General features: G+C 36.9%; 1 protein-coding gene across 3 annotated transcripts in view; it reads right to left on the reverse strand.

Annotated features, from left to right (window-relative positions):
- Positions 1 to 19,772, reverse strand: part of COG3 (component of oligomeric golgi complex 3) — a 57,245-nt gene that overhangs the window by 31,870 nt on the left and 5,603 nt on the right. For 2 of the 3 annotated variants that reach the window (XM_019936536.3, XM_019936537.3), the window contains exons 2-14: positions 16,340 to 16,486; positions 14,028 to 14,089; positions 12,811 to 12,976; positions 11,950 to 12,024; positions 10,739 to 10,831; positions 9,942 to 10,067; positions 8,579 to 8,659; positions 7,403 to 7,446; positions 6,809 to 6,935; positions 6,122 to 6,213; positions 4,880 to 5,019; positions 3,294 to 3,454; positions 419 to 530 (exon numbers count right to left, since the gene is read on the reverse strand). In XM_019936536.3, coding sequence (XP_019792095.1) covers positions 419 to 530; positions 3,294 to 3,454; positions 4,880 to 5,019; positions 6,122 to 6,213; positions 6,809 to 6,935; positions 7,403 to 7,446; positions 8,579 to 8,659; positions 9,942 to 10,067; positions 10,739 to 10,831; positions 11,950 to 12,024; positions 12,811 to 12,976; positions 14,028 to 14,089; positions 16,340 to 16,486 — 1,426 coding nt within the window. Of the gene's footprint in view, positions 1 to 418; positions 531 to 3,293; positions 3,455 to 4,879; positions 5,020 to 6,121; positions 6,214 to 6,808; positions 6,936 to 7,402; positions 7,447 to 8,578; positions 8,660 to 9,941; positions 10,068 to 10,738; positions 10,832 to 11,949; positions 12,025 to 12,810; positions 12,977 to 14,027; positions 14,090 to 15,232; positions 15,287 to 16,339; positions 16,487 to 19,772 lie in introns of those variants that run through there. The other variant, XM_073795212.1, reaches the window with a different exon arrangement.

Genomic DNA, 19,772 nt, shown 5'->3' on the forward strand with positions numbered 1-19,772 from the left:
CAGGAACCGGTACCCAAACTCAGCAAACCACCTGACATCCCCAAAGCAACCATGGTCTTCCATTCCTGTATGCCGTCCTCCATGTGATTCTATCTTAAAACAACCTTATTTCACCTGACTCTCTCATACTCATCAACACTACAGCTTTCAGATTCCACACCTCTCACTGAATCAGCCTTCCTGCACTCAAAGTTCATCCCCCTTCACAATTCTGATGCCCTTTTCCCATGGTCCAAGAGTGCCCTGTGCCTACCTTTATCCTGTCACCCCTGAATTACGCCTGTGGCTTGCCAATCTCCCCCTGCTAAAGTGTGGGCTCCTCAAAGGCACAAGCTGCTTTTCTTGCCTGAGACAAGTCCTCAATAAAAGTTTATTAAATGAATGAATAAAAGCTGGAAGTTAAAACATCATGACATACCAGATTTTGTTAGATTATTAGGAGGCTCTGCTTCTTCTAACTGAACATCTGAAAACAAAGCTTCTGAAGGTGGTACCTTCTTCTGCTCATCTTTTAAACTCTGTGCAATTTGCTGTATAAAGAAATCAGAAGGAACATTAAAGTGTAGTTTTCAGCTGTGTTTAGCAATAGGAACACATTTTTTCTATAAGGTAAAAAAATATATACTAATTAATGGATAAATGAACTAATGAACTATGCCAAAACAACACATGGAGATGAAAAAGTTAAATTGGTATAGAGTGTCTCTCTTCTCATAAAGGCATACATAGCCTTTTCTGAACCACTAATTTCAGAACCATTACAAGGTATCTGCTGAAGAGAGTCAAATATACAAGGCTCAGATTAGAAGCTTAATTTTCCATTTTCCATTTAGAAACAAAGTATTCATATTTAAGACTGGGTACATTCTAGATGTCAGAAATGCTTTTATCAAGGAGTTGGCAAACTCAAACTACAGGTTTTCTCTTTATGTGAAAACAGCTACAGTTTGTTATTTTTTAAGCAGATTTTTAAAAATTATCTTATGGACTGAGACTATTTAACTCTTTTTCACTATCTAAAGAATATCATCAAATATACACAGGTCACTAACTACTAAGTTGGCAATGAAAATCCTACTTATTTACATTGGTTATAAAGGTGGAAATATACAGAAATGAAGGCCTAACACAGCAGTCCCCAACCTTTTGGCACCAGGGACCAGTTTCGTGGAAGACACTTTTTCCACAGATGCAGGGGAGGGTGGCTCAGGCAGTAATGCGAGAGATGGGGAGCAGCTGTAAATACAAATGAGGCTTCGCCTGCTCACCCGCCACTCACCTCCTGCTGTGCGGCCTGGTTCCTAACAGCCCATGGATGGGTTGGGGACCCCTGGCCTAACAGACACCACCTACTGCCAAAAAGAATAGCCAGAGAACTGTTTAGGAGACAGGTTCTGTATCAGTCAGGCCCGTCCTTTCATTCTGCAAACAGAAACCAGAAAGTATAGCTAATCCCTAAATGGCACACAGATGTCACAGCCAGATCACCTTAAATCCCTGACCTTCACCAAAAGAAAAACAAAGCAAATAGATTTACTGGAAGCAGTACACTTAAAACAAGAGGTCAGGCTTCCCTGGTGGCGCAGTGGTTGAGAGTCCGCCTGCCGATGCAGGGGACACGGGTTCGTGCCCCGCTCCGGGAAGATCCCACATGCCGCGGAGCAGCTGGGCCCGTGAGCCATGGCCGCTGAGCCTGCGCTCCGCAACGGGAGAGGCCACAACAGTGAGAGGCCCGCGTACCGCAAAAAAAAAAAAAAAAAAAAAAAGAATCCACCTGCCAATGCAGGGGACATGGGCTCGATCCCTGGTCTGGGAAGACCCCACATGCTGCGGAACAACTAAGCCCGTGAGCCACAACTACTGAGCCTGCGTGCCGCAACTACTGAAGCATGCGTGCCTAGAACCCATGCTCTGCAACAAGAGAAGCCACTGCAATGAGAAGCCTGTGCACAGCAATGAAGAATAGCCCTTGCTCACCTCAACTAGAGAAAGCCCGTGCGCAGCAACGAAGACCCAAGGCAGCCAATAAATAAATAAATAAACAAATTTTAAAAAATAATAAAAAGAAAACACTCAGGATACTGGCCATGTGTTGACTAAATAAACATACCAAATGTATCACTAAATTAAACTGGGAGGGGGTGTATAGTAAACTCAATCACCTAACATCCTATCAGACAGCACTATTAAAACAGGTATCCTATCTAGAATGTAAAAACTGATACAAAGGAGACAAGGAAAGGAGGGGAGGAAGGGGAGAGAGCACAACTCCCTAGATCCGGCTGAGAAACAGACATGTTTATACCAGTCTGCCCAAGAAGCTGGAGCTGCTGAAGGCCCCCACCAAGAAGGGGGCAGCCTCCTCCTCCACCAAGATACCTTCCTAAGGATACAGCCCCAGCAGAGGCCATCTCTGCAGACCCCTCCTCTGTGCTCAGACCTGTGCAGGTGACCCCATAGGGAGGAGGGATATGCTCCCCAGAGCCTGGGGTTGTGCCTCAAACTTTACTGTGGGTCTGGCCCATGGGCAGGTGATCAGCAGGTCTGAAACGCACTGACTGGTTGGCTTCCCAGGGTGCCAAGAACTCAGTATAGGCCAAGGCCGGGAGGATGCCTTCACCAAGTTCCTGTGTTCCCCCCTCACCCTTCCCATATCCAGTCTTCACTGGCTTAACCTGGAGCAATAAACCTGATTTTGTCATTCAAAAAAATTAATAAACAAATAAAAAGAATTTCCAGGTTCTAATTCTGTTTAAGCACTAATACCCTATGCATTATTTTAACTCTGTACAGCACTCAAAGAAAATGAAGATACATATGTAACTGAAAGATTAGTGAGATGTACCTAAGTCTTCAAACCATAAACTGGACACCAGCACTGTGTAATTTTGAGGAGACAACCACCAGAGTTTTTAATGAGAGAAGACGACACATGGTTATGTGACCATCAACTCTGGTGGCTTATATGTTATTAATCCTCTTCTATGCCACTTACCAAAAAAAAGAGCAATCATAGAAAGCACTAATTCTATTTAAAAATTGAGAAGACACGCTTCCTGGAAAAGGACAGAAAACCGAATCAAATGTTTATAAAATACAACTTGAAGGAGGGACAATCTAACAAATTATATCTGTTCAGTTTTTTTTAATTTTTATTTCCTATGATTTCATGGCAAGTTTATCTTGATTTTTGCATCCTGAATGAGAATTAAAAAGAAAAATCCTATTTTCACCGGTATAAAATATCGAAAAGTTGTGTGGGGTAGGGGAAAGATCAAATAAGAAGACCCTACCTCCATCATTACTAACTTATCAGGATACGCTAGATCTCCAGGAGCTGGTTTATAGCCTGTGATGTCTGTCTGAATGTAGATGTGGGTTCGGTAGACAAGTCGCTCTTGTACATCTTCCAACATCTGCTTTACTCCAGCTGCAAATGCCCCCAACTGTTCAGCTGATAAAAAAAAAAGGTCAATCACCCATTCCTTCAGATTTAAAAAATACTTTCTTTAAACGAGCAAAAATATTACAAAATTGTCTAGTAATAGTATAAACCACTTTTGCTTCAGGGACTGGCTGTATTCTATTTTGGTATGACTTAATGACCTTAGAAAAATTTAATAAATGTCTTCCAATTTCCTCAAATTTAAAATTGGAAAATAAATTTGCCCTTACATCTTCTTCCTGGGACTCTGTGAAATAATTTCCATTATTAATGTGAATAATAATCTTATTTATAAGTGCTTTGTGTTTTTTTAAAAGGTATCTCTATAGCTTCGTACCAATCCTGACAGATAGCTAAAGCAGCTTATTAATCAGGTTATCACCCCCATTTTGCAGATGCAGTCCCACAGACATTAAATGACTTGTTAACATTCTCACAAAGAAAAATGAATAAAAAAATAAAATGAGGGAATTCCTCAGCGGTCCAGTGGTTAGGACTCTGCACTTTCACTGCCGAGGGCCCGAGTTCAATCCCTGGTTGGGGAACTAAGATCCCACAAGCCGTGCAGTGTGGCCAAATAAATAAATAAAATGAGATATGCGTTTGTATAGAATTTCTTCATTCCTAAGATGCCATCAATGTTAAGACACACCAGTGATTCAGTATCAGCTTTCCAAGGGCTGGGGAGTTGGAGGCATTACACACTCATATAAATATTTACATTAATTTTAAAAATCATCTTTAATTCACAGGCATTAAAATGGGAGAAAATGTACATCTTAGAATGAACTAAATGCAATAGAATAAGAAACTCGGGAAGAGTAACAAACCTATAGTGTCTCTTAAGGAAAGTCAAAGTAAGGACAATAATTTCTGCCAGTAAAATGATTACCTGAAGGGTATTTCTTAAAGGTACCTAAGTATCACTAGGAAAATCATGTTTTTTATGACAATCAAACCAATTGTTAAAGCATGTATTAGATGAATAAAGTAGAGCTACTCCAGAGAATTGCTTTTCTTTATTTGTAATTTCAAAAAAGATGAATTATTACTATGTATGTATGCTAAAACAATTTCTGTTTTTTAAATTAAGACTATGCAATACAGTCAATTACTTTATGTACTCTGGTAATAGTGTACTAGAAATACCCAACCCAAAACTGATGGTCAGTTCTCTATGGATTTCAGATGCCAGAAAGAACAGTAGCTATAATTATTTTATTACTAATTTTGCCCAGATTTAAAAATTCTTTCCCCATTATTATTTAGTCACAGAATAAGGTGCATCTTGATTCAAAAAGAGACAAGGCATCAACCCAAGTTTTAAAAATACTGTTTATATAGGGATGGGGGGAGGTACTAATCTTTTTCAGATTCATTGAGCCATAGATATAATTAAAAAGACCTTTGAAATGATCATTTCTACTTATTTACCATTATTCTGTACATGATCTTCAAGCACCTCGTTTTTAAGAATCCCACAAAGTTCCGATAAAGTCTCTAAGTGAATAACGTGAATGATCAATGGCCTGAAGACATCATACAATGACACACACAGTTTCTCCAAAAGTTCACTAAAATGAAAGAATAAAACATGGTCATCAGCAGTAATCCTTTCAGTATTTCCTAATAGTTTAAAAGTCACCCTTGATTGCTTCCAGCCAAAACAAAACAAAACAAAATAAAACAAAAAAATATATATATATATATACTGGAAAATAGTACGTGGGGACATTATATGATGAGAAGTGAAAGGCTGAAAGTAATTCTGTGAACTGTTTTTGCTAGAATCAATAATCAAGCTCAGAATTAATAAGCAATCCTCAACAATTAGCTGGCCCCAGCCGAGTGTCAATTTATTACAACTTGTACTTATGTTAGCAATAATTTTGTGTATGTCCTTTCAAATACAATAAAAAATATTTCAGTAGACTTAATTTTCCTTTTATAACCTATACCACTATGAATCAAATGGTGACATTTTCCCCAGGAAAGATAGGTTCAAAACTCTTGAATACTTACAGACTTAGATAAACAAAACTCAAAATATTCTGGACATACACCAAGTATTTTGACAATTTTAAACATTTGAAAAGAAAAACATTAGGCTGTCTATACTCTTTATATTGTCAACAGTACTCTTCTATATATAGTATTCCATCAAAACCGTTAAGATATATTTGTCTCTTCCCCTTTACAAGAGTCATAATCTTGGAATTTTTTAACAGTCAAAACCACCAATATGAAGAACCCAAAAGTGACTGACAGTGGGTTTGAAAGACACTTTGAGAAAAATAAGGAAAAGGATTTTAAATAGTATCTACGTTTTTAAGTGTCCTTCATTAGTTAGAATCATAGAATTTTTTAAATAGAAGGAATTATTACACTTAGTGTAGATAAAGGGATCTAGATACCAAGAGAGTTCCCTATACAGGATTCTTACTATCATAACTTATTGTCTCCATAATTATAAACAATATGAAAGCATGTTGGCCTTTAAGCTGCACATTTATTTCAAAATAAATAACCACTGTCCCATCCAACAATATTCTGTTCACATACCCACAAAAGTTAAAACACTCCATAGTTAACTTTAGAATACTCCTATAATAAGCCATTACAGCCATTAGCGAATTAAATCTTAAAAACAAGAGTTAGATTCCGTGTACCACCTACTCTAATTTTGATGTTGGTTTTGTAAAAAATTCGTTATAAAGTTGGTGCTCATCCTGGCATACATGAACCATAAAGGCACAGCCACTGCGAATCTGCGGGAAACAAACACACACCATCTACAGTTAGAGACACACAACAACTCCAGCATTTATGAAATAAAGCCAACATTTCATTTACAAAGAGACTATGCATATATAATTCATAAAAAAACTCCCTGAAGAACAGAAAATGGTTTTCTGCACAGTGGAACTATCGATGATTTTTATTTTCTTCTTTATGCTTTCTAAGCTTTTGACAATGAAAATTACTCTTCTAGTTGAAAAGTATTTAAAAAAATAATCTTTATTTTTTTTCTATAATCTGACTTAAAATCACACTAAACAAAAAAGCACTTCTGCAGCAAAAGCTAAGATTAATTTGTCTACATAAATCCAGAAACTTTGAAACTTCATCTTTCAAAAAACAATACTGATTTGTGAATCTTCATACTTCAAAAAATCAATCAAAATGAGAATATTTTGCCAAATTGAATGCTAATTACTAAACTAAATTTGTCATAACAGAAAGAAACATTATGTAAGTTTGTTGATATGGGGACCAAAACTTATTTACCCAAGTATAGTTTCTAGGGTATCATAACAGCTCAAAAGAAGGTTTAACATTAAACCACAACAGGCAGAAACTCACCAAGGCACAGTGGTCTCTGTTATTCTGGCTGGTTAACTCTGTTACAGTACAAGTAATACTAGGGCCCAAAAGGAGTTCCCGCTGATCAAGGTAACACTGGTGGATGTCATTTAGCAGTTGTTGGTATCTGATGAAAAGCAAATGAGATTGGAGTACTGTATAAACTTCTGATTTCAGATATGTAAATTAAATCCAATCTTAAATCCCAAAATAGGTTGCCAAACCTCCAAAGCTATATGGTTACTGCTCATTTGCCCACATTAAATACTAGAAATATTTATGTATATAAAGAAAAAACAAATCATAATGAACTACCATAACCTTTATCTTTTAAAGACAGATTTATCTTCCACAAGTAGTGATGTTACATCTACCTAAATGAGAAGGAAATCCTGCTATATGGGAAAAAGATGCCTTACAAACTCACCAAGTCAGGTCTGTGACCTTGCTCCCCAAACTGAGCTGTGTGCTACAAGAAAAGTCGTGTACAGCGTGCAAGGTAATTGCTCAGAAAATATCAGGGATGTAACAGACTTGGCAAAATAGCACTTCAAGGAAGGTACTTTGGAAATTGAAGAACCTGTGGGTACTCACTCAGGTATTTTTTCAGATCGTTGTTCTATTTGTTCGATGAGAGTCTGGAATAAAGAAAAGTCCACTAACTCCATCTGTTTTAGTTATATTTTCAATTGCTTTCTGATTATAATAGTAACACAAGCTCATATTAGAAAATCTGTGACTACAGAAAAGTTGAAACATGAAAATCACCTAAAACACAAAAAAATTAATCACAGTATTTCAGAATATTTTCTTTCAGTTTTTGTATGCACAGTTACTACATTTTTCTTTTTAAACAAAACTGGAATTATACTATATATTCAGCTTTGCAATCTGCTTTTCTTTTTTAAAGATTTTTAAAAATTTTTATTTATTTAATTTCTTTCTGGCTGAGCTGGGTCTCGTTGCTGTGCATAGGCTTTCTTCTAGTTGCAGCGAGCGGGGTCTACTCTTCGTTGAGGTGCACGGGCTTCTCATTGCGGTGGCTTCTTTTGCTGGGAGCACAGGCTCTAGGTACACGGGCTTCAGTAGTTGTGGCACACGGGCTCAGCAGTTGTGGCTTGCGGGCTCTAGAGCGCAGGCTCAGTAGTTGTGGCGTATGGGCTTAGTTGCTCCGAGGCATGTAGGATCTTCCTGGACCAGGGCTCAAACCCGTGTCTCCTGCATTAGCAGGCGGATTCTTAACCATTGAGCTGTATCTGGGATTACACTGATTTAAAATATTGCACTGGCTCTCTACTTTTCCTGAATTAGCATGACATGCAACATCCTCTGTGAGATGGTCTTTGCCATCTTTCCTTTCTTCTTTCCTATCACACCCTACTGAAAGTCTTGTGTTCCAGTCTTAAATGAGGTCCTCCCAAAATACAAGTCTTTTATGTCTCCACAACTTTCTCTATACATGCTGCTCTCTCTGTATAAAATATCCTTATCAATCCCCTCAAGTCTGCTATAAATCTACGTTTTTTTTAAGCTCAAGTATCATCTTCAACTGGAAACCTTCCCTGAGCATTCCAGGAACAGCTAGGTGTTTCCTCCTCTGTGGGCTTAAAGGACCTCAACATACACTGCTATAATGTGGAAGGACAAAGCCTATCTTTCATTCAGGTTCATTTTCCTGGTATAAACAAAGGACCTAACATACATTAGCGTTTCAAAAGGGCTGGCTAAATAAATTTCATAGCATTATCTTATTTATGTCAATAGACTTACTCTGACTTTGGGGGCAGCAGCTCGAAATTTCACATAAAATAATGTGAAGGCATTGTCTGCATTAGGTACAGATGAAGGATCCTAAAGAAACATGGGGGAGGATAGGCAAGGAAGAAAATTAGCGAACAAATAATTATTCAGAAAATATAACACAAACCATTTCATATGGCTACTGCTTGGCCTATATACCAACCAAAAGCTTACAGAGAGAAAGATTAAATACTATTATTGCTACACATGAGAAATAATTATGTGGAGCTGTCATCTCTCTCTACTTTATAATTAAAATTTATGCTATGTTACATGAATTTTGGTGGTAAAAAGACTGAACTCAGATTCATACTCAGTCACTTTCTGAGTGTAGGACTTCGGTCAAATTACTTAGCCTCTCTGAGATTCATGCATCCATTACATAGTGATAACACATATGCACAAAGGTTTTCCACAGCTCAGTTATAAAGCACTAACACACAGTAGGTACTAGTACTTATCAGGCATCAGTTTCCTAAAATAAAATTTTGCAAAATAGAAAAATTATATAGTCTGTTATGTCAGCTAAGAGCAACGTGAACGGTAAAATGCAATACAAAACTCAGCAGCTTTGAACTAAAAGCTCAAGATAGTCCATATTCTTTAGAAAGTAGGCTGAAAAAATAAAATAAATTATCTTTCAGGTTTTATTTTCTTAGGAAAGAAATGTGCTCAGTGACCATCTGATCTAGCTCCACTCTTATTTTCTAACCTAACACGCTGCTAATTTTCCACCTCGCATCTACTAAAATCTGTAATTGATTAATTTGTCTTTTTCCTTCTTTACTGATTATTTCTCCTGAACATAAGCTCCATTAGGGCAGGGACCTTGTTAGCTCCTTTCACTACTGTACAGTTCTTAGTACAATGCCAAGCATTTAGAAGGCATTCAATAAAAATACATTTGCTAAATACAGTAAATTAAATTATCCATCATTTGTAAAGAAAGAAATTCAAATTATCTATCATATGTAATTCTACCACTCAGACAGAACCACTTTTATTATTTTGGTGTATTTCCTCCTAATATTTTCTTTAAAAAGATAGGAAAAGAAAAAGTTAAAGTGAGAAATAGTTTGCATCTTATTTTATTATTTATCATATAGTACTGGATATTTCTCACACTGTTATATATTCTTTGAAAATAAGACTGTGACAGACATATATAATACAGGCATTTTTTCTTATTATAAATAAAATTGCAACACGTATTTATTTAACAAAAGGTAAAAAAAAAAATTGGAGTTACTAGATACTAATCTCAGACTAACATTATGGAAAATAAATGAATTAAAAAAAACAAAAACAAAAATCACCTCACCAGTTAACTCACCCTTTTTAATAACTGACTTGTGAGGTTCTGTAGTGTGTTCACTGTATATGTCTTCATGAGGTGCAAAGCTTTAGAAAGACACTGCTTAAACTTCAGTAAATATACAGGATAATCTTTAAAATTTGGCTGTAAAGGAAAGGGAAAGATTTACAAAAATGAAGCAAACTTTTAATGAAAACCAACCTGTCCTTTATGTAAAGCTATACAGAAAGTTCAAAAGAAGATCTTATGTAGACTGTAAGCTCCTTGAAGACAAATACTATGACTGTCTTGGTCATAGCCAAATTCCCTGTGCCTGGCACAAAGCAAGGGCTCAATAAATATTTGCAGCTTTTAGCAAAATATATTTTCAGTACCCCACAGACCTCAAGGCTAATATGTGAGGCCCAACTAAGAAAAGAAAAGGAGTTGGGTGAAATAAATACAGCTATAAATCCTTGGAGGGCAGAAAGAGATGGTGATTAAACCAAGGGACGTGTCCTTTTATTTCCCCCCCCTCAAGTAATACTTTTTGTTTCCAAGGAAGTATCTATCTAGCAAAACAGTTAAGTCAACAGTCTAAAAATCACTAGTCCTTTTAGATGGGATAAAGTTGTGTCAACCAGCCGCTTTTTCTATTCCAGGGGTTGCTGCAGCAGCTGAAAGCATTTTTTACATCACTACTGACAATGACTAAGAATTTACTATAGTTTTTCTTCAAGTATATTACAGAAAGAAATAATTAGTTTACTGCATAAGAAATGATATAATAGGGATGTTAAGATTTCTTTAAAACACACAGAAATACCATGACTTACATGAGATGATATGTATGTAATACAGTCATCTAACTTGGCCAGCATTGGTATAAATCCTTCACTATTCACAGACAGCGTGGGAGAATTCAATTTCTTTAAGGGAAAAAAAATTTTAACGCTTTAAGAGTCACCAAATATACTCAAATGCAGCCCATGTGTAACAATGCAATAAAGAAAGGACAAATTTAAAAGAATATGGATTGAATTCAGTTTACTCCTAATGACCTTTAATGGGGCTCTTCACGAATTAGCAAACATTTTATACTCCATTGCACAATGTTATATTAAAATAATACATCATGTACCTAGATTTCCCACTTTCTAGCACTTTACAACATAAATTTTCCACTTCCAAACACTGGCGACCTTCTCAAGGTTAAAAGATTAACTACCAGTTACCATGTTCAGCAGTCATACTGAAAGTAAAATATAAATAAACATATACAAGTAGTACTAATATAAGGTAATATATAATATAAACATGAGTTAATATTTAATATAATAGATTAAATGATAAATAGTAAAATATATAAACCTATATAATATATACAAAAGATAAGTAAAATGACCCAATTATTTCTTATCTTGATATACAAATAGTTTGGCAATGATTTATATTTCCCATTGCATTCCACTGTTAACTGGCTACTGGTTTTATTTCTAACTCTTTCGTAAACTATAATAATTTAGATTTAATAATTTTAATAACATGATTTATATGCAGTTATTATGATTAATTTATGAGCCAGAATACAGAGAAATATAATTTACACAGAAGTCTTTACTGTGACTACCTCTTTGGGATCCAAGAATCCATTATGAGGACTATACTCTTCCTCAAACTAAACATGAGATTAGTTTAAGAAGTGTTTTAATTACTATTATAGAAGTACAACCATAGCAAGATTTAAAATGGAATATTTCTTCTTATAACCTTCACAGCTTACAAATATGATACTATTAAGAGTTAACCAACAAAGAGATTTTAATAGCAAAAATACAATTTAAGAAGAACTATTATTTAAATCATATTTGGAAATCTGAACTGGTAATGGTATGTCCATCACTCACAAACAGGAATATCTTAACAACAAGCAAACTATTAAGTTAAAATATCACTCAAGCCGATTTATAAGGTTAAAGATTATACTCAGAATGGGAAATATAAAATAAAGCCACTAATTCTAGAAAAAATAAAGAACAATGCTTACTGTGTTAATAGTTTCCAATTCATTAAAATAGGAAAGCTTTTGTTGAATGTTTTCAGCCAGATCAACAAGTTCCGACTTGAATTTTTTAAAAGAGAAAAATCAATTATTATGAGAACATAAGAATCAACACTCCAGTCTCAAAATTACATCGAGGAGATTTATACTAGACATACAGGTTTATATTAGATATATGATTTCAGAATAATGCCCAAAGATTTCTGCAGTCATGGGCTAAAATAAGCAATGATTATTACAGTAAATTACATATCTTTTTATAAAATAACAGATGATTACCTTTTTAAAAACATACAAAATATACATAGATAAAATTCTGAGATAAGTATAGTAACTTAAATATTCTATCTTTAAGTCACAAGTTTAAGTGCAACCTAGATCTGTTCATCTTTTCATAAACCCCACCATTAGTATAATGACTATGCCTTGTTTGAAAAGTGTCAATAGGGAATTCCCTAATGGTCCAGTGGTTAGGGCTCAGCGCTTTCAGTGCCAAGGACTGGGTTCAATCCCTGGTCGGGAGCTAAGATCCCGCAAGCCGCGCAGCACAGCCAAAAAAAAAAAAGAAAAGTGTCGCAAATGTGAATATACCCTCTTCACTCTGAAACTGTACTGAGACCTAACAGCTCAAAACATACGAAAGCTTGCCCGTGCCTCTGCTGACATAAGCTTAAAAGCAGGCTGTCAAGGTAATAATTTGCATACTTAGCACAGGGCCTCATACAGAGAACTGTTCAAAATATACTTGGAGAAATAAAGGAAATTAGAATTAAATTGTATTCATTTATTTAAAAATAAAATATTAAACATAGTCAGTCACTGACACCCTCTCCTACTCCAAATTACCTGCTCTTTCAGGAGCTGTTCACAGGCTTCATGTAGGGTTCCTGTCTTATTGGACACAAAAAGATACTGTTTCTGCAATGATTCCAGATGCTGAAGAGCATTGTTGACATCATTCAATATAGCATCACACTGCTCCTGAAACCCAGACAAGTAATCCCTCATCTGTCTAGAAAACAGAACCAAAAGGGGATTGGCAATAATATTTTCCCCCAATAAGCACAGACAATAAACAACAAGGTCTCGTTTTCCTCCAAATGCTTGCATTTCAGAAGGGAAGTCTGACCTATTCAAAAAGTTTATTATATTCAGAAATATAGCAAAAACTGTCACAAACTGTTTCAGTACTTAAGAAGGAAAATGATTGAAACTATGAGCAATAAAAGGAATCAGCCTTAAAGCCATAAACTGGCTTTTCACATGTAGGGCAGTAAATCATGGGCTCAACTTTCAAAGACTGGGACACCAGGCCCATGCCAAGGTAACAAGTAGGTCCATCCTTCAGGTCATGTCTGCCTTTGAGAGATGGTGTGATGTCATGGAAAGAATTTTGGACTTGGAATTGGAAGACCTGAGTCCAAGTCCCAGCTCTGCCCAAGTCTCCATGACATTAGGCAAGTATTTAATAGTTCCAGGCCTCTGTTTACTCATTTGTAAAATGGGAATAATAACACCTTTCCTTATAGAGCTGCTATGAAGATTAAATGGAATCATACATCAAAGTGCCTAACACAATGCCTAGCAATAGTAGTCACTTAATTAATGTTAAATGAATATAAATGTTCAACCCACGGTCCCCAAATCAGCTAGAAACAGTACAGTCACTTCCCCCACGCCGTCAATATACACAAACAAAACAACATAGTTCACACCCTGCCTAGTTGGCCATCCCTAAAGTCTCTTGGGTCTCTCCCTCTAAAGAAAGGCAGCAAACACCTCTTAGAGTTCCTGACAAAACTCCCACTTGATTCCAAGCCTTTCTAGAGTTATCTAAAATCAACCTCTGCCCCTCCTAACCTATTCATTACAATGTGACTTTTTTTAAAATCACACAACTTCCAGTACCAGTTGGAATTGCCCACATCCTTTCTAGCTATTCTTAAAGAAAATGTTGCTGTTCAAGTTTTCTTTGTACCTTAATTTTGTTTAAAGGCACAGATAACGAAATGCTTAAGATGATCTAAGAATTAGGACAGCCAACAAATATAAGAGCCACATACCTATATTTAGTTCCTTCATCCTGATCCATCTGAGTTTGTAGCTTTGCAAACCATGAGAAAAACTGGAAAAATAGGGTATTATGTTGTCAACAAAACTAAAACAGACAAAATGAAAAGTGGTTACATGCTAAACAGCAAGTCAAAAGGGTAGACACTAAGTCTTACTGTTTGGGGCTCAGACATTTATAGCTGTAAGCCAGGAGATGACAATTTAATTGCATGGTCAGTGTCTACATTCCAGGAAAAGCAAAGTATCTTAAAAACACGGGCCATTTTCAGAGTTAAATAAGAAAGAGTATTAACACGATAATATGTAGAAATAAACATTTCTTCCTAAGAAGCTAATGCCTACCTGCTAGTTTGCCAAATTTGAGTAGGTAACATAGGGCTCTGGGTAAATATTAATGTTATCTAATAATAATTGTGAGAACATAAGCTCAGAAATAATATAAAGGAGTGGTTTAAAAACATAGCTTTTGCATCGGCCAAACCTGGGTTTGAATTCTGGTCCTACCATCAAGTTGTATACTTAAAATGAGTACATTTTATTGTATGTAAATTATAACAATGTATTAGATCTTTTTTTAATTTAATGAGAGATATGCAAGTGAAAATTTAATCCAGAAGATCTTTTTCTTTTTTTTCAAATAGTCCAAGTAAATTCACAGACATGGTGCAAGATTATCTTCTATAATTCTCAAGTGGGATTCGAAGTCAAAGGTATACTTTATTCTCTCAAGATACTACTCTTGCCAAGTACCTTGGCTTTCGTTTCCTGAACACTGATTGTGTGCCTGGTACACACTGCATTTACATGCATTATCTAATTTAATTCTCATAAAAGTCCTATAAGTATATAATTATCTTTGTTTTACACATTAGGAAACAGAGATCTGAGAAGATAAGTAATTTGCCTAAGCTCACAAAGATGGTAAGTGATAGAGGTGACCTTCAGATCCAGGTTGGTCTAACTCTAGAGCTAGAGCTCTTCATCACTTTGCAGCACTGCCTCTCTTGACTTAGTGCAGAGGTCCCCAACCTTTTTGGCACCAGGGCCCGGTTTCATGGAAGACAATTTTTCCATGGACCCAGTGGGGGGCAGGGGGGGATGGTTTTGGGATGATTCAAGTGCATTACATGTACTGTGCACTTTATTTCTATTACTATTACATTGTAATATATAATGCAATAATTATACAACTCACCATAATGCTGACAGGAGGTGGAGCTCAGGCGGTAATGTGAGCGATGGGGAGCGGCTGTAAATACAGATGAGGCTTCACTCGCCCGCTGCTCACTTCCTGCTGTGCAGCCTGGTTCCTAACAGGTCACGGACCACTACCGGTCCATGGCCCGGGGGTTGGGGACCCCTGACTTAGTGTATATGCAATTCAGCACATTTGCTTTATGTTTCACTTGGTAAATGCCTTAGCTCTGATTCTTCTTTTTTTTTAATTGAAGTATGGTTGATGTACAGTGTTGTGTTAGTTTCAGGTGTATGGCAAAGTGATTCAGTTTTATGTGTGTGTGTGAGTGTGTGTGTGTGTGTGTGTGTGTGTATATCTGTTCTTTTTCAGATTCTTTTCCCTTATAGGTCATTACAAAATATTGAGTATAGTTCTCTGTACTGTACAGTAGGTCCTTCCTCAGCTTTGATTCTTAAGAGGACAGAAAGATGAGACAGAGGAAGCAGCAGAAGAAACTATTGTACGTTTAAGTTTATAGTTGGGAATAAGCAAAAACCAAGAGATTTCACATGCTAAATTTCAGAAAAATAACTATAAGCGTTCATCTAAAGAGCATATTGAGGTTTTTAAGGAAGAAATTACCTAGCAGCAAGCAGTGAGGGGTGCGGTTGGGGGGTCTGCATGTGTGCATGTGTCAACGCACATGCATGTTGGGGGACACATTAACACAGACACGTACTGGGAGAAGGTCTAAAGGGCATAAGATATCAAAACCTTAATAAATCTAATAGTCTATCCAAACTTGGAATAGCATATTTTTATCTGTACTGCAAATAAAACTGGGCAACAGGTTCATTTAAAACACTTAAGAAATAACCACAACTAACACAAAATCAAAAATGTTCTAGAAATAGAAACAGCTTTGGGAAAGATCACTGGTGTTCTCCTTACTTGGTGCAAGTAATAGATCCTTCTTTCTCCAGCTCCCCCCGCCCCACCCCCAAAAAAAAGATGTCCTAGAAAGACTTTAACTACAGTTTCAAATGTTCACAACTTTTAATTAGGACCTCTGTCTTGAGACATTTAAAACAATCAAATATCCTTAGAAATAATGCTGCCATTCACCTGCTGTGCAGTTTCAATTCTTTCTTCTTCCATTTCTAAGGAGGTGAATCCCTTCAAGAGAATGTCTTCTGTAGATTCAGGCACTACCGAAGTCTGTGCAATGGGCAGCGACTGGGATGTTAAATTGCACAAGTCTTCAATTGGGAGCTTGAAAAAAAAAGAGCCACAAAGATATTCAAATAACTTGAAAATTCTCTAAACTTAACTCAAGATTGATATTCCACCTCAGGTGTTTTGAAAGAGAAAGAAATGTTTTCTGTTAAATCGTCTGATGTTAACAAGCGCCATATGATACTAACACTTAGAACCAGGTTCTCTCTATATTAAATGCTGGTCTCAAAATATAAACTTGACACCAATACCCAACCATTTGCAAAGTATGGTTTTTGAGTTACCTTTTGAAAACTGGTGGTGAATCTGTACTAATCCACACACCTTTTCCTACTGGAACTTCTTGGGAACTAGCACCAAGGCAAAGGCAAAACCTGCACGCTAATGAAAGTAGCCGGCCCTCTCCATTATCAACACAAAAGCCTCACCTCATTAATAGAAAACAGAAAACAAATCGTACCCAAGAATCAACTACCAACAACTATATCCCCTTCTACTATTTCTACACTGTTGCCACACTTCACCCACGTCTTCTTGCTGACAAATTCTGAAATTACAACTGAAAAGAAAGAATTTCAGAATTTCCCATCAGCTTCAGAAGAGCTCACCTTGAGGCCATCAGACCTACAATACTGTCTAGTTTGCCATTACTAAAGCTATTCCAGGTGTTCATTTACCTAGGGTCATACAGACAAGCTGTTTTTGGACTTAAAAGAAAGGGAGTGTGAATGCTGGGGAAGGTAAAAGGGTGGAATTATTTCGTTTCAATCCCAGTTTATGCCCTTAAGGCATGACATCTAAGGTCCAGCAATAAAAGACCTTAATCCAAGGCCTTAGGAAATTGCCTCCTGTCTATTTTTCTAGATACAGAAATTTCAGCTGAAGACAGTATTTTCTCTTCAAAGGTAAAATAAAATAAGCTAGATGCAAAATGCACCATCATTAACTTAGAAATACAACACTTTAAATATGGGGGGAGGGAATTCCCTGGCAGTCCAGTGGTTAGGAGTCAGTGCTTTCACTGCTGTGGGCCCAGGTTTGATCCCTGGTCTGGGAACTAAGATTCTGGGAGCAGTGCGGCATCAAAAAGAAAGAGAGAGACACACAAAAAGAGAGAGAGAAAGAAAGAGAAAAAGAAAGAAAGAAAGAAAGGAAGGAAGAAAGGAGGGGGGAGAGAGAGAAAGAGGAAGGGAGGGAGGGAGGGAAGGAGGGAGGAAGGGAGGAAGGGAGGGAGGGAGGGAGGGAGGAAGGAAGAAAGGAGAGGGGAGAGAGAGAAAGAGGAAGGGAGGGACGGAGGGAAGGGAGAGAGGGAGGGAGGGAGGGAGGGAGGGAGGGAGGGAGGAAGGAAGGAAGGAAGGAAGGAAGCGAGGGAGGGAGGGAGTTTTGTGTCTGGGTTAAAGTGGGGCTGCACCTTCGGGCGCAGTAAAGCACATCACAGTGCGGCCTGGTTTGAACCCTGCTCACTTAATAAGCGTGTTACAATGGGCAAATCACATAATGCTTCTAAATCTCTATTTCTTCTCTGTAAAACAGGAATTACATTATCTGTATCATGAGGCCATTGTGAAATGAAGAAAACACAGGTGTAAGAAAACAGGCTCCTTGGACCACTGGGAAGCTGCAGACAGAAAAAAAGTGTTCAGAAAGGTCCTCAATCTGCTTTCTCCCAGGAGGGTCCTGGATGTACAGAGATACGTCTTACTAAGGGCATCATTGTTCAACATAAACTCTTCCTGAATGGTGACACAATCCCTGAAGAGAAAAGGACTGTTGGGCAGGAAGAATTAAGTTTCTGAAATCTGATGAGAATCTATCTTGACTCTAACGTGTCACCAGCAACTGTGTGCTGCCACCAGAGGTTCTGAGGACAGAGGAAGCTGAGCTGAGCTAAGCCTACCTGCTCACGCTCTGTGCGAGTTACCAACAACAAGCTGTCTCCTCGGAGACAATGCTACGTGTGTTTAGCGTAATGCCTGCCAAATAATACACACGATCAACCGGAGCCGCTTCTATTTATCATATTACTATTCCTACTTATTAGCAGTAACAAAGTAAATTTGTTTCTTTTAATTTATTTATTTTTATTGAAGTATAGTTGATTTACAATGTTGTGTTAGTTTCTTGTGTACAGCAAAGTGATTCAGAAATATGTGTGTGTATATATATATATATATATATATATTCTTTTTCAGATTCTTTTCCATTATAGGTTATTACAAGATATTGAATATAGTTCCCTGTGCTACACAGTAAATCCTTGTTGTTTATCTATTTTATATATAGTAGTTTGTACCTATTAGTCCCAAACTCCTTATTTATCCCTCCCCCACTTTCACCTTTGGTAACCATAAGTTTGTTTTCTATGTCTGTGAGTCTGTTTCTGTTTTGTAAATAAGTATTTGTACCACTTTTTAGATTCCACATATAAGTGATATCATATGATATTTCTCTTTCTCTGTCTGACTGACTTAGTATGATAATCTCTAGGTCCATCCATGTTGCTGCAAATGGAATTATTTTGTTCTTTTTTATGGCTGAGTAATTGTATATATGTGCCACATCTTCTTTATCCATTCCTCTGTCGATGGACACTTAGGTTGCTTCCATGTCTTGGCTATTGTAAATAGAGCTGCTCTGAAAGTTGGGATGCATGTATCTTTTCAAAGTAGAGTTTTCTCCTGATACATGCCCAGGAGTGGGATTGTTGGATCAAATGGTAACTCTATTTTTAGTCTTTTAAGGAACCCCCATACTGTTTTGCATAGTGTCTGCACCAATTTACATTCCCATCAACAGTGTAGGAGGGTTCCCTTTTTACAGTAAGTAAATTTACAAATCAGAATCTATACTGCTTCTTGGGAACAGAATCGTCTAAGTTACCTTTACAAAATTATAGTTTATTAGTAGTAAAATTTAGTTATATATGAACAGATAATGACAAAATTCAAACACATAATTCTATCAGCACTGTTTACCTGATACCTAAGGAGGAAAAGGGAGAGAGACATGGATCAGGTACAGATTTGAAAAATACACCAGAAAGCACGTGGAGACTAGGCTAAAAGAATGCTAGACAGAGTGTTGCTTGCACCTTAATAATAAGAAAAAGAAAAATAGTCTACAAAATCAGGTTCTTGAAGCCATCAGAGAGTTGAGGTTCCAGAGTAACTAAGTAGCTTAAAATCTAAAAAAGATGGGTATCTCCAGGCAGAGACAGAGTGAGAGCACGGGCTTACCGTGGCAGATTATGGAAAAAGAGATGACAAATGCCACACAAGTAGGTAAGAATTAGGCTAAAATTTCTTTCAAATTACTAAATGGT

The sequence above is a fragment of the Tursiops truncatus genome, chromosome 18 (genome assembly GCF_011762595.2).
Source record: "Tursiops truncatus isolate mTurTru1 chromosome 18, mTurTru1.mat.Y, whole genome shotgun sequence".
NCBI lineage: Eukaryota > Metazoa > Chordata > Mammalia > Artiodactyla > Delphinidae > Tursiops > Tursiops truncatus.